At 31.7% G+C, this 16,876-nt stretch overlaps 1 protein-coding gene across 1 annotated transcript in view; it reads right to left on the bottom strand.

The window, feature by feature from the left end:
- The window catches only part of LOC123703460 (5-hydroxytryptamine receptor 2A), a 69,617-nt gene that overhangs the window by 12,349 nt on the left and 40,392 nt on the right, over nt 1–16,876 (bottom strand). Inside the window, exons 4-6 of the mRNA XM_045651457.1 lie at nt 16,625–16,746; nt 8,336–8,534; nt 728–853 (exon numbers count right to left, since the gene is read on the bottom strand). Of these exons, the coding sequence (XP_045507413.1) occupies nt 728–853; nt 8,336–8,534; nt 16,625–16,746 (447 nt within the window). The remainder of the gene's footprint in view (nt 1–727; nt 854–8,335; nt 8,535–16,624; nt 16,747–16,876) is intronic.

Genomic DNA, 16,876 nt, shown 5'->3' with positions numbered 1-16,876 from the left:
CATTTACACACGCATTGTAAGAACAATAATTTCAACACGACTGTTAATCGGGTGCTCGAGAAATTAATCTGTTCTAATATTTCATCTTTATTAAGACGACATTATATCATCATCATCATCATCATCATCAGCCCATATTATACGTTCCCACTGCTGGGACACGGGCCTCCTATGAGGGTACAGGCCATAATCCACCACGCTGGCCAAGTGCGTGTTGGCGGATGACACATGTCGTCGAACTTTTTAATTCTTCGACATGTCGGTTTCCTCACGATGTTTTCCTTCACCGTTCGAGCAGTGGTGATGTTACAACATGCGCAGATAAATTGAAAAATCAATTTATTTCCTGCGCGCTCGCCTGGTCTCGAACCTCGGACTTATCGATTCGAAGTCCGAGGTCTCACCACTGAGCCACCACTGCTCATAACAATAGTAGGATTAATATATCCTTGATTGTTTATATGGATGGATAGGATATACCTACTCAATGTAGTCATTAAATATAACTAAAATATAGTGACCAAAAAGATGTCAATACCATCTAAAAATATTTTAGATACATAGGTACAAACAAGTTTAATGTCATCATGTAAAAATTAAAAGTCAGCCATGAAATTTAAGAAAATTAAAGAAATTTCATTTACAGAACCAAAAATACGTAACAAATTTCTACATATCTGTGGACAACAAAAAACAAAAATAATATTTAAATCTAATTTAATTTTACCTGGAAACAGTTGTAACCCGCCACGTCATATGCCTGGAGACAGCGGGAGACAAGTCGGGGGAGCTCCTCGCGTTGGTGCGACGGACTTGCCGCTCTGTGGGCCCGTTGTCGAACGCTCCACATTGTCTATATGAGGAAAATTCGAAATTACGCTTTACGATTGAATGCCCAAAAGACGGGTATTTGGGAAAAAATGCTGTAGGTATATCATCTTACACAAAGGAGAGTCTAGTAATTTATGAAAAAAATATTTGTAGAACATTACCAAGTATATCTTGTGTAGAAACTTGTAATATTTCATGTATGTATATCAATTATAATTATCTATAGAATACTGTTAAAGAATTCGCTAATATAGCAAAACAATATATTTAATATAACAATTTTTTCTTGTCTTGGAGAGCTGGACTCCTATATACCAGGACCATAGTATCATAGTTAACAAAGGGTTCTATCGTAGATATTAAATAATTACAAGTTTTCAAAAATACATTTCGCTGTTAATCACATTTAGCAGTTTAATTATTTCAAGCACAATGCACAAAAGAACAATGAGGAAAATCCGTCCATCGAATCTAGGTTACCGAAATCACCAAACATAAAACATAATTTCAAAGAGCATAATTAAGGCCTATACCTGACAAAGACCCATAATGTTTCGCTTTACCAAAATTCCGTTGCTATTGTCCCCAAAGTAAAAAGTGACATTATAGAAGACCCCACAAAACATCGCGAAATTCGTAATATTGAAACTGTACAAGCGTGGGACAAAAGAAGTCATTAGCTTGGTTAAAACTGCGAGAGTTCAAGTTGCTTTTGTTTCACGGCTTTTGTACGAACTTGCATGATGTATGATAAGTTATCCAAATCATAGCAATTTTGTATGATAAAGAATTAATTTGCCCGTCTATTGGAAACAATTTATCTCCGAGTTATATGAATCTTATATGTAATATATTTCCAAAAGAAACTTTAAATTAAATCAATAAGCGAAAACGAATGTAAACAATATGTTACTTTAATATAATGGTTGTAATATTTTAAAAATGAATTTCATTTTGTGCCAACGAAATTCAATAACACGTATTATTTATAAAAATAAGTTTCATTGCCAATAATGTTGAATTTTCTACGCTAAATGAAATATTGCTAACGTTTAAATTTTTGGCACACTTGACCGAAAAGATTTAATTTACTCGAAATTTAAGGTAAATGTATAAAATGAAAAATAGTATAAAATTAACTAAACTTCTATTATGAGTGTTAATGCTCAGTACTTCAGTGAATTTTAATAATATTAATATTATGAATCCTCGGTAACATTTGCTACTTATTTTCAGCAAATGCTGTATAAAGAACTTATAGATAGAGTGTCATTTGTAGATACTGTGTTCTCATCATTTAACTTAGGGTTCTACTATTATATACCATTATTTTAATTTTCAGCAAATACCATTATCTATCTATACATATAATAAATCTGTAGAAGGGTCAATTCTGTACATTGAAAATATTGAAAAAATAAATAGCAGGGGGTGTTACTGGATCGATACCAAACCCAAATATGTGATTAAAAAAATTTTTGTCTGTCTGTCTGTCTGTCTGTCTGTCTGTCTGTATGTGAAGGCATCACGTGAAAACTAGCGGTTCGATTTCGATGAAACTTGGTATAATTATACCTTATTATCCTGGGCGTAAAATAGGATACTTTTTATCCTGGAAAAATACGTAGAAAAAAATTAATCTTAATTTTTCAGTTTTATCCATAGACGTTGTTCCGTAGAACCGCGAACACACGTTGCGTATTATTATAGGCCTAGCCGTATTTGTGAATTGGGTCCAATAGATATTTATAAGATGTTATTGACAGAGGTACTCAAAATGGAGAAATAAACCATCCACGCGAAGACCGACATCCGCGCGGACGGAGTCGCGGGCGGAAGCTAGTTTATATATAAATGAAACCCGTTTCGAAACGAAACGCGTTGTCACGGCATCACGTGTGAACGGCAGAACCGATTTCGATAATTCTTTTTTTATTATATTCCTTGAAGTATGAGGATGGTTCTTATGTAGAGAAAACGTAAATATGTACCACGGGCGAAGCCAGGACGGACCGCTAATAACGTATAAATTCTTTAGACTATTGTGGATGTTTTTGCCATAATATTATACCATATAATCTATCTATAACAATATGTGTTTACATCATAGAGTATAAGTAATGTATTATTATTGAATACATGATACAATCCGCAATCAAGTTCATACCATAAACCATTCACAGGAGCATAATACTAATCAAACAGAGAATAACATCAATAAGCTCTTACAAAATCACGCGAAGCAAACAATGAATGAAATTGGCTGATAGAGTAATTCCTATGAGTGTTATCGTAACGTATTGATCGTAAAACCGCTAATGTAATTGTTTGGTGAAATAAACAAATAACTTAATAACTCGAACTGATTATGTTTATTTCAATGCGACGTTAAATCATACATACGACGTGATTTTATGAATTAGTCATAAATCATTAATATATTAAGACTAGTTGTGCCCCACGTGTATACCCACATTCCTATGCTCCTATTGGTCTTAGCATGATGATATTTAAGTCTCATAATGAGCTATCAAACACTGAAAGACTGTTTCAAATCGGGTTCCGAAATCAGCGCGTTCAAACAAACAAACAAACTCTTCAGCTTTATAATATTATGTATAGATTACTATTATTCAAGAGTAAACAATAACTTCTATGTATAAGATAAAAGCTTCATTGAAAATAAACACTCGTCCAATTCATAAACATTATTGAAATTACGCATAAATTTACACAACAAATTATTGCCAACAAAAATTGATTGTCAATCATTATCGAGACAAACAAATATTGTGATTGGAAACGCTTTTCACTTTATGATGTAAATACACATAAAATACACATTAATTAATCTCCATACACAAGAGCTTTTACTGTGGGCTATTTTCCTTTCCAATCAAATGTCGAAAAACAATTTATTTAATGTATATCTGTAATTTTTCATTGATTCTAATATCTTAAATAAATTTACAATGGAATTATAATTTTATAAAAATTATCTAAATTTATTTTACTAACGCTTATGCTCTATATGTACAATCATAAACATCAAAGGATATTGACCAAGCATTATCTTTATTTATGTGCCGTATTCATATTGTGTTATTGGTGTTATAAAATAATATATAATCTTTGAATAATGTAGAGACTTATCTAATTTTTAAAAGCAAACAGTGCTTTAAAACGTACCTACTTTATTATAAATCTATTTAAGATTAGACTTTAAACATTATAAAAACATGTTCCAAAATAATCAACGAAAACGATATTACAGAATAATACAATGAATTTTATAATATTTCACTTAAAATTGGGATCATCCATTAAGTTGAAATGAGGGCTTATTTACCCGCACGTTTTTGTGTTGCGACCTGGGGCAAATATTATGTTTCAATTCACTAAAAGGTATACTCAGTTTAATAATAATTGGGAAAATGGGACTTTTGGCTATCAAGTAAAATATGTATTTTATTTTAAGCTAATATACTAATTTAAACTTGAAATATACCTATTTAAAATTATTCATGTGAAGGAGATAATTCTTATATTTTGACAATAATATCAAGAGCTTATTAATTCTTAAAAGCTACTAACGAAAAAAGTTTCTTCGGCAAGGTAAGGAAGACCGATCACGCATTTGGTCGATAGTGAAATGTAAGATACATTTCACTTATCGATTATCGAGATTATCGTAAAGAAGATAATTTAAGCAATTTAATAACTCCTACGACAAAAAGCTTTTTTAATATACCATAAGAACAACTCATTTTGAAATAATGTCGGTTAATCTTTTTGTATTTTACGCTCACACTGGCGCTTAACACATTCCACTATAAAAGAAAAATAAAATAATACTCCACAAAATATATTTCAATTTTCAACGTCAATGGTGAAGCTTTTGCCAGAGCAAGTGCAAAACTTTCGAGTGGCTCTCGGAAATAATTATGTGCCGTAAATAAAGATAAAAATAGTTGAAATTCCGCCGCGCACCGAAGAACTATTATATTTGAACGATGCAATGTTAATTACTCGACGGTATAGTTTATTTCATTAGATGAGCTACTGTATAAATGTTTAAAAGAAGTATGATAAAAAATATATTTCGATACCGTGTGTGTAACATTGTAAAAGAATTTGTCGGGCGCCAAAGTATACGATTATGATGTGACTTACAAACAAGTTTAATGTTAATAAATAATAAAGCAAGTTAGTGATATTCAGTAGTTAGAACTGCTAATTGTTTGTCTGTTTAACTCATAAAAATAGAAGTATGGAGTTCACAGTTGTACTGCAACCAAAAAGAGTAGTACGTTTTAAAAACAACCCAAAATTGTTACTTTCGATTATATAAAAACGGATGCATCTACTCTACTGATTGATGTACCCCTTGGTCTGGGATCATTTGGAAAGCTTCCAAAACATACGGTAATCAAGCCGAATGGAGATCCTATTACATAGCAAACCGATGGTATTATGTCGATCGCTCCATTGATTTTGAGATGTTTGTTACCAGGCTACGTTATAAAGAACCTTGGCAGTGAGAATACTTTATGAATATTTGAAATTACTTACATTGCCAAGGAACAAGTATAAATCTATATCTCAAGGATAAAATTCAAATAGCAGGTACTTTTCTCTAAACTTTTAGCTTAAAAAATTCATCTCATATTGTTATCAGATTTGTTAGTCCAAAAAATTTTAAAGCTTTCATCATTGTTCAATTTTTTTCATAAAATACTCTTAATTTAGATTTTTTTTTAATTAGGCATTTTCATATTATTACTCCTAAATTCTTATGTATACTAATATTATAAAGCTGAAGAGTTTGTTTGTTGGAACGCGCTAATCTCAAGAACTACTTGGTCCGATTTGAAAAATTCTTTCGGTTTTGGATAGCCCATTATTTATTTAATTATTATCATCACGCTAAGACCAACAGAAGCGGAGCCACGCGGGTGAAACCGCGAAGCGCAGCTAGTAAGAGAATATATTAATTTAAGATACCTACTCACTCACTTTCAAGTAAATAACCTCGATAAGTCTATTATGACGTAATGGTTCAGATGATTACTTACAACCGTTATTGAGAGACATAGGTTATTACATGGAGTACCAGCGTAATGACGTGTGACTTGCAGGATCCCCTTTTAGCGGTATTACCCTTGAGCCTATTTGATGCGGGTGAGCTTTATTTTCTTTTATTTTGACTTAATGTTCTTTTGGTACGTTAATATAAGATAAATAATGGTTATGATTAATATTACAAGGTAATATGAGAAAAAATAGGCCTCTATAAGACTAATTCTTATAGAGGCCTATTTTTTCTCATATTTCATCTTTTAGAAAGACGTTAACTATTCCGCTTAATGGGAGAGGCTATATAACCTATACGCTATTTGAAAGCGATGGGGAAATAATATAAGGCAAATGAAAAAATGCGAAAGAGTAATGTGGTTCATTGTGACATGACGATGTGAATTTCATATCATGGAGTAAGTAATAATAATAATAGTTTAAAAAAACTAAAAAACACGCTTTTTATAGAAAACCGAACTAAAAAATAGAAAATTTTATCAAATTAGTGTATTGTCATCGGTCCTCAATAAATCTACAAAGTTTGAACGAAATCTGGCCGTTTAAAGTGGGTCAAAATCGCGCCCAAAGAAGTCGATTACAAACATACAAACATACAGGTGAAGCTAATATAAAGCGTGTAAAAAGACTATTATTATTTCTAAGATGCTACGTTATACACGCCCATCTACTGCCCAATGGAACATGCCCAATTACTTCCTACTACAATCGTAACAACACCATTATGAAGAAACCTTGTAGAAACTTTTTCACTGATACATTATCATATGATTTTCGACACTTTTTGCCACGATACCTGTAAAATTATAAATATCTTCCACAGCACTCAACAGCCAGAAATAAAACAAATATGCACAATGATTTTATGGTGTGCATAAACAAAAATACATTAGTATGAATCATTATTCGAACTCGATAGTAAAACAAATGTATTGATTTATGGCAATAATAAAACATGTTTTATAATACTCGGGTACGTAGCACTATAACAAATGAATTTCATTCAACTTATACATGAGTTACGCACAAAATATGTAAATTATTTGGCATTGAAAGCCATTGCATGAATCTCTTACTACGAGTATAAAGGGTAATTCATGATAGATTTGGATTTAATCCGAGTCTTCTAGATGTTTGGGAAGGAGTTATGAGGAAAGTTCGTTTGTAATAAAAATAAGCTCAAAGTATATCCAAAACTAAGCGCATAGCCATAAACTGGCCGAAAGAGTTAGTCAAAATATTTATCCAGTTTTACTAATCTTACTATGTAAATGCTTATAGATAATATCACGCAAAACTTTTTAATTCATCTCTTTAACTATAAATTAATAAATAGCAACTGCAAGTATAAGTGACTCTTGGAAAGTTAGGTTTCTTAGCCAAAATAGGTATAGTATTCGATTATTATCTGCGGCAAAAACATTCTTTATAACAATGGACAATGGATTGTTGAAATATTCGAGTCGAAGTCGATCCGATTGGAGGATTTTAAGGATTTTAAGGATGTTATCGGTTTATTCCAGTTTGCTAATCGTGCGAGTAATATAATGTTATTTTTATTATTCAGAAAGCAACATTTAGCCACAGAGATTATCGTCTTAATCCTTTTATCAGGTTTTAGTATGTAATTTTCCTTGCAATGGCAACATTAACATATTATTATTTATACTCAACTCTAAAGGTAAGTTCTCAAATGTTCTAGAGTTCACCGATTTAACTATTGGTTCGGGTTATAATAGTACGAATTACATTTCCCATTCAATACATTGGAAGTACAGTTATAATGTGAAGCACTAAATGAAATAGCTACGATTTCCTCTGGGATTTTGAAACTGTATAGATAATTAGCAAGCGATATTAACATTTGAATGTTTGTGTTCATTTTAATGTTGGTAATTAAAATTTTGTTTTCATAATAATTGCTTGAAATATACAATCAAATAGTTAATTATTGTTTAAATTAGTTTTTAATGAGAGTATATGAGCAATGGTGATATTTTACGTTTGAAAAATATAATGTTTCTCGATTCTATTCGCATGTTATATTGACATTAAAGGAACAGAATGGAGGTCATTAAAATGGAATCAATCTTGCTTGCTTCGGTTATATATCTTTTATAAAGACTTTTGTAACATCCATTACGGTTATTTTATTGCATCAATAATTGCACTACCATCTATATAATGAAATTAAGTTTTTAATACACATGTTAAGAAACAGATATTTATTTTAATTGGATACATGTGATGTATTATTTCTATCTACTTGAATATATTATGTTGTTAGAAGTAGCTCGATGGCTGGTTAATAGTTTTTATATTTTCAGGAAATATAAAAAAACATGAAATACCCTATCAAAGACTTCTTTTTAATAATTTATAAAATTTCGTTATCATTTTTTTTTCTTACCTTCTTTGCGTCCCACCAGGAACTGGAGTAGCAGCAAGCCTCGCCTGTCTCTTCAGCAGCTGAACAGTCAACGCAAAAGATGCCACCATAGTCAACATTGGGATATAGAACGCCACCAATGAACCGAATATCCAGAACAATCTATTGTTTATCACGCATAGCTCTGGGGTTGGCATTATGTTCTGCTTGTTGATTAGACCTAGAAGAAATAGTTTGGTTAAATTCACAAATGTCAGCTCAGTCGATAAAATAAATAATTTAAAAAATAGATTTTGACCTAATGGGCCCTCTTCACAATGCCTTGGAGGAGTAGAGGCAATCACGATAGTCTAGAGGGCCTAAAATATGTCTAGATCAGCCGTCATTGTAATGAAATGAAATGATTTATTTTGCAAGAAATGTGGAAGATTTACAGATGTTACATAATTCATTGTTCAGCACAAATCGCCAATTGCTTGGCATGCAAAAATTAACAATAGAAAGTCAATGTCTTACTACTTAAATATCATTTTTATAATAATTATATATGTCAACTATTATAATTGTTGTAGATGTTTATTCATACTTGCTGTAATGGCAGCAACCATCGACGATCATTTGTTGGGCCGACGCTGCTCATTATGAAGAGGACCCATAAGATTTTAACTTTGATTGATTGATAGCAATTTCCTTTCGTCAAACAAGAGTTAATTTTAGGAGTACCTAAATTATTATTGTTCGAAAAATAGCATATTATAATTATAATTATATTAACATAGATGAACAATTAGATTTTCCGAAATTTTAAAAAGGTATTTATAAATATAACGATAAAATCTAATAAAAATTTAATATCAAGCTTTTAATCGTGAAATAGAAATTCTAAAGCCAATTGTTACGAATGGTGTAATCTAATTCTTTGGAGCATTTTCTTAGTAGGTACATTTTATTATTATTATGTTTCTGAATAGGTATGATGTTATGCATAATATAATAAGCATAGAAATAGCACTGTTTTGTTAAAAATATTTCATAACATTTTGTAACATCAATATCTGTATGTAATTGAAAAGCACAAAATAGAATGTCAACAATGTTCACCACCCAAATTAGACTTTAGGTACCAAAAAATTAACCGTTATCCGAAATCGCTCATCTAATCTAATAATCTTTGAACATCCGACGCATCAGATTCCAATCAGCAAGTCAAAGTTTAAATTACGCACAATAAAGCCTCGATCGTTGTAGCCTACAAAGAGGGATTAACTGAATTCTCTCTTTGACGCATTTTTTCACCCTCACGTACATGATTATTACGTTCCGAACAATTTCACTTGGACCCCGCCATTTATTATGCCGTACGCGTTCGTCAAAGAATATTTTGATGTTTTCTCTTCGCATTCAAATGGGAAATTACATACTTAGGAATATTCACTTCGCGGCGAGATTGAGAGCGCCCTATATGTAGTGCCGATGGAAGAGCCCTTAATGGGCACTTTTGAAAAATATGTGTAATGTATTTTGTTTATTGATGTCTTTTAAGGGTGCTACTAGTAGATACAATTTAATGTAAGAAGACTTAACGTTTTTTTGCATATTTTCATGAAATATAGATTTATTATTTTCATTGCCAAGAATTTTTTTGAATGAACACAACATAAATATACGTAATACATATAAGATTTAATTATAATTTAATACGACGTCGACCATAATTTTTAAACTTGCGCTATCACGCGTTCAAAATATTCGGTACCTAATTATTATATTTACAAAAAAAAATTGTGACTGCTTTTTTATGTGACAAAATATTATCAGAAAAACGTTTACAAAAAAAATAGTAGGTATGTAAGTTATCCTTTTATTTATTCGATTATAAAGTTATTATCTCACGTTTGAGCAGTTTTGCCCTTGTTATTCCGTATTTTCCATAGGTATGTAACGAGGTTTCGAGATTTGTTATTACATGGAAAATCGCCGAATGCCGACTTTTAGGAGGTTATGAGTGAAATGATTCATAAAATAGGGCACAATTCGATTTTGGATCACAACCTTCTAACCTTGTTCGTATGAATCGCTTGAGTTATAAAAATATCGAAAGCTGTGAAGAGTGAGGGTAACTTCAATTATACGTAATTTGAAAACGATTATTTGCTGTAAAAAGGTGACAGGCTGTTCAATAATGTGTTACAATTCACGTTAAAAGAAGTATGTTATGTTATGTTATTTCTATTATTGTAACAGTTCGTTTGTGCTGTTATATAAAAAATAATTGATGTTGTAAATGATTTTGAAACGAGGTGAGTACAATTTATAATAATCAATTGATTTGCAAAAGTAAATAAAATGTACGTATGTTTAATATAAATGGATATAATAATATGACTCAATACTTTGAATATGCCTTGGTAAAAAAATTCAAAAAAACAGCAGTGAGAAAATATACAGGAAATGGAGGGCATCCAATTGCTTGTAACTGAGAGACAACTAATTGAGTGTAAAACATTTGAAACTAAAATAAACGTATCATGTAACTATTAGCAGTGTACACCTGCCGCCAAATGAGCGGAAATATCTACTGTAAAAATGACTGATTTATAAATAGGAAAATCTTGTTAATTTTTTTGAAGAACATATAATTTAGCGAACATATAGTCTAATAATATTTTCTGTTGTGTGTACCTAGATTATGAGAAGTCTGGAACATTATCTACGTATAGAGAAGCTTCGACAGCTTTAAAACAAAATTTCATATAACACGGAACAGAAGTTGACAGTGTAGTGATTGATGTCTTGAAAGAGCATACAGTTCGTTTTATGCAAGAAGCTTATATCATAATACACTGGAGATTTCGGTATGAACATTGACGTGTAACAAGAAAATATTGCCCAGTTCATGTTTTTTATCACTTTCACACCTAACTTGGTATTGCCACTGTTAATACGAAGTTTTCCCAAGGCTACTATGTATGCTGTAATATTCTGTGCAAAAGGTTAGTTTTTGTACATGAGTTTGTTGATAAATTGCCAAAAACGTCATTCAGAAGCATTGTTGGATGAGACAATTATTATATATGCTAAATAAAATAAGTATCTGAACCAATTATTAAAAAGCGATACTCCTTGATTATGGGTAGTCACCATAATAAAATTGTAGCAACTCTCACTTTGTCAATATGGCATGTGTGTCAAAACAATTGCGTCGCTTCGAATATTTAAGTTAATATTGTTGCTTATTTAATGAATATTTTCCGAATATAAAGAATGCATTGTATTGTGCAAAATTGCAGAAGTGTTTGGACACCAAGTTCTGGCATAGAATTTCACAGGCAAGTGTATATTTACGTTATTTACAATATTCCTCAATACTCCTGCATTTACCTGTTTAGAATCATTTCAATGGCAAAAATTGTCTAATTTAGCATCATTTTAGTAAGCAGACATGTTAAATTTGTTATTTCCCCAATACTTTATCATTTTTCAACAAGTTTTCAATAAACAAATTTAACAAGTAAGGTAACCATGATGACGAGTTTTTATGGATAGCGAGGAGAATATATTGTAATAACAATATTATGATGAAAATTTAGAACACCAAAATAAAAAGCCCGTCAAGGTTACTGAGGATTACGACCCAGAAAAAATACCTTTTGAAAAATAAACTTTGTAAAGTTAGCTGAAATTTGTGCAAGGCCGCTAAACAGTTTTTCTTTGATGATTTTGGCTTAAAATTGACCAGTCGAAGCAACGCGTTTAAAAAGAAGATCTGAGTAGCTTACAATTTGGTAAACAGCATCTGATGCAAAACACAACTTTCCTCTATTTACAAAGGATGTTAATGCTATATATCGGTTCATATCCAAGCTTTGTAGCCAAAAGTAATTTAAAACTATCATTCTATACCAATTTAAATTGTATGTACCTATAAAGTATGACCATAATATTATAATATAAATACTGTTAAAAATATACCTATGTCGTTATTATTTATAGACCATGATTTTTAGTTTTTTCTATTTTGAAAAATCCTGAATTTACAAACCAGCGTGGTCACTCAACAGAAAGAGACAAAAAACATGACTGACGTCATTCTAGGTCATATTTTCTTGTTACAAGTTAATGGTCATAGTGCAATCTCCAGTGTATTAGATATAAGCTTCTTGGTTTTATGCATCGTGTAACAACTAAATATAGTTTCTTTCTTTACACAGATAAATAAATTAATAATTATATTTTATTAACAACATCCATACTAATATTATAAATGCGAAAGTAACTCTGTCTGTCTTTCTGTTACTCAATCACGCCTAAACTACTGAACAAATTTACATGAAATTTGGTATGGAGATATTTTGATACCCGAGAAAGGAAAGTGATAATTTAATAATCAACACTATAAATCGTTTAGCAATATTTAAGAACTAGCTTCCGCCCGCGACTCCGTCCGCGCGGATGTCGGTCTTCGCGTGGATGGTTTATTTCTTCATTTTGAGTAACTCTGACAATGATATCTTATAAATATCTATTGTACCCAATTCCCAAATACGGCTAGGCCTATAATAATACGCAACGTGTGTTCGCGGTTCTACAGAACAACGTCTATGGATAAAACTGAAAAATTAAGATTAATTTTTTTCTACGTATTTTTCCAGGATAAAAAGTATCCTATTTTACGCCCAGGATAATAAGGTATAATTATACCAAGTTTCATCGAAATCGAACCGTTAGTTTTCACGTGATGCCTGAACATACAGACAGACAGACAGACAGACAAAAATTTTTTTAAACACATATTTGGGTTTGGTATCGATCCAGTAACACCCCCTGGTATTTATTTTTTCAATATTTTCAATGTACAGAATTGACCCTTCTACAGATTTATTATAGTACTAGCTTCCGCCCGCGACTCCGTCCGCGCGGATGTCGGTCTTCGCGTGGATGGTTTATTTCTTCATTTTGAGTAACTCTGACAATGATATCTTATAAATATATATTGGACCCAAATACGGCTAGGCCTATAATAATACGCAACGTGTGTTCGCGGTTCTACAGAACAACGTCTATGGATAAAACTGAAAAGATTAATTTTTTTCTACGTATTTTATTAAAAAGTATCCTATTATACGCCCAGGATAATAAGGTATAATTATACCAAGTTTCATCGAAATCGAACCGTTAGTTTTCACGTGATGCAGACAGACAGACAGACAGACAGACAGACAGACAGACAGACAAAAAATTTTTTAAACACATATTTGGGTTTGGTATCGATCCAGTAACACCCCCTGGTATTTATTTTTTCAATATTTTCAACTTATTTTCAATGTACAGAATTGACCCTTCTACAGATTTATTATAATATGTATAGTTACAAATACAATGAAATGAGATGACAGAGAGAATTATGAGTTTAATGAATAAACCAATTTACGGTGAAAACAATATTAATATGTTAATTATTATTATTATGCATACAATATATTTTATTTCAATAAGAACGACCGCTCGCCACAGGACACGTCCGCTCGCATCAAAATTCATAAATTTTATGCGTCGCGCGGCTTTTTTTTTTTTTTTTTTTTTGTGTGGTGTTTCTCAATGTTAGCCAGAAGGGCTTCTACATTTTAACGCGGACGCGGGGGTGAACTGAAGGTTCACCCTGGTGCGTCGCGCGGCGCGGATCGCAGTCTTTATATAGGAGTCGTGGCAGGCGTGGCATCGTGCGGCTCTCGTGTGACGCAAACGGTACAAGCCAAATCCGACTTTCGGAGCTACATGTTACGGCGCTGAATCCACTGCGGTATAGAACAACGTCTATGGATAAAACTGAAAATTTTAGTTTATTTTTTTTTCTACGTATTTTTCCAGGATAAAAAGTATCCTATTTTACGCCCAGGATAATAAGGTATAATTATACCAAGTTTCATCGAAATCGAACCGTTAGTTTTCACGTGATGTCTTCACATACAGACAGACAGACAGACAGACAGACAGACAGACAGACAGACAGACAGACAAAAATTTTTTTAATCACATATTTGGGTTTGGTATCGATCCAGTAACATTGCTATTTAGTAACATCCAGTATTTGCTATTTATTTTTTCAATATTTTCAATGTACAGAATTGACCCTTCTACAGATTTATTATATGTATAGAAGATGTAGGTATAGATTGCTTTCAGAAAAACTATTATTTACAAAATATTTTATATGACATAAACCATTATCACCATCATAACATTTACCTGCTTTAATAGTTAACTACATTGTTACCGTTTACAAGTTAAACGAATGATAATAAACGCTGGCTCAATTAAAATTTCTAGCATAAGAAGTTGGGAATGTCCTAGCTAAGGAGCATTCCCAACGAGTCTACAAAGTGTATAATGAGAATTTAAATTTTAATTACATTCCTTCATAGTGCTCCTACATGATAAAATGCCCCAAGCGACTTATTTAACAAAATATATATCATATACGAAATTAATCATATTTTAACACATTTTTATTAAATGAAAAATATTCTAATATTCTAAAAACAACGCCAGCTTTTAATATCTATGAAATGTTTTTTTTTTTTTCTAAAATACATGAACATAACGACTGCTATTAAGTAAAAAAAGTAACGACTGCTATAATAGCAATAATTGACGTAAGTAAATATTTATGAAATTAAAAAAATAAAAAAAATATTCTAAACGCTAACCTATAAACGGTAAAGTTTTTTAACAAACAATTTTAGTTTGTTCAGTGCAGCATATCAAAAGGACACAAAGGATTTTTATTTTACACTGAAATATTCTACACGCCAATTACGAATTACTTAGCTTTTTGATACAAAAATACGATTTCAGTGTAATTATTGAGTTATGATATTAAAATATGAATATACAATTCCGTTTTAAAATTACTACCGTAGCGTTAAATTGCCGTGGACGTTTGCCAGCTTTAAAAATATATATAATATAATATTTTCCGCACGTCTTAAGGTCTTTTCCGCGTGGCTGCTTCTCTTTCAAGTAAGGAAATGCTTTACGGCCAAATAGCATGCACGATAAAGGCGAAAAGAGCCTACGTATTTGTATTTAAATGCGTGAAAAGGTTTGTGAAATATTCTAAGAAATATTTAAGTTTAAAGTATAAAATGAGTTTTAGTAAAGAAATCATTTACTCTTAGATTACAGTTAGTGTTTTCATTTTTGAACGAAATCTAAATTCTTTGTTTTTTTTTTTAATTTTAAGAAACGGAAACGTGGCAGTCCAAAGCTCACTTGGCGTCGTACTGTTATCGGAGAGGCCAAGTCAATTGGAAAATGCTGGATCGAGATAAAACCTGCACTCAGCAGGGTGAGTCCGACATAACCCAGGGCTCTTTCCCCGAGTGCCCTGGGTATGCCTAAATGCATTCTCCACTATATAAAAAAAACTCTAAAATGCATGGCGCATGGCGAAGTACTGTTGACGCCCTTTGCCCCTGCTAGAAGCCTTAGGATACTAAGTAAATAATTTGAAGTAAACATTATCGATATTATCATAACGCTTTTTATTTACATGGTTGTAACAGACATTTATATGTACTGCCCGTATGTTCTATAGCTATAAAGGGATATTTTATTGTAATCGTACAACGAAATCGAAAAATACATTTAAACCTCTTCCTGATTGAAAACTATTAATCTATTAAGTTGATCACGAATCTTAATAATAACACACATATTTTTATCACAATAAACCATTCATAACCCAACCGCATACAACAATGGTGCAAGCACTCCGCATTGTACCGTGTGACCACGGTCGAATGAAAATCAACCGACGCATGCATTGTTAAGCGTGTTCGCATTTTCATACTACACGTATTTCCCGCTGTTTCTATGTAGTTTATACATACACAATGATTCAACAAGTAATTCTTAGTGAGAAAACAAGAACCGTGCTGCATTAAAGTTGTTCAAAGCTCATTTGGTGCCCATTTAACTTTTTATTTCCTTAGAAATAACCTGAATCGAGATGAATTTAGACAAAGATCCATCAAGCTGGTGTGTTTGTTGTTATTGACACAAGGCGTGCCAAAGGTATAGGATTACATACCTACATTTTAAATAGGTACTTTCTTCTTGTTTTATATTCGTAAAACAAGAACATTCTTCCAGAAAGGTTGCGTACAGTCGATATGATAAATTAAATTTCCCATCACACATAAAGCATATTATATTATAGACTTAAAAATTGTTCTAAATAATATTAACGAAGTTATAATAAAATTGATCTAAATTAATGAAGATATAATACAAAACAATGTTACTTACCTAAAACGGTGATAGAACTCGACACGAACATGCTGAGCAACCACACCAAGGCTATCTTTATCACCACCACGCGTTTGGTCGAGTGATGCCGACTCTTGAGAGGATTTCTGATGCCTAAATACCTGAATGAAATAACAAATTAACAACAATATTACAAAGAACAAACATCTAAGGTAGTAAAATTATGCTTGAAATTATATAAACCTGAAACTTGATGAAATATAAGTAAGATAATAAGAGAGTTTAATATAC

This window comes from Colias croceus, chromosome 2 (assembly GCF_905220415.1).
Source record: "Colias croceus chromosome 2, ilColCroc2.1".
NCBI lineage: Eukaryota > Metazoa > Arthropoda > Insecta > Lepidoptera > Pieridae > Colias > Colias croceus.
This window is presented reverse-complemented; position numbering and strand designations above follow the sequence as displayed.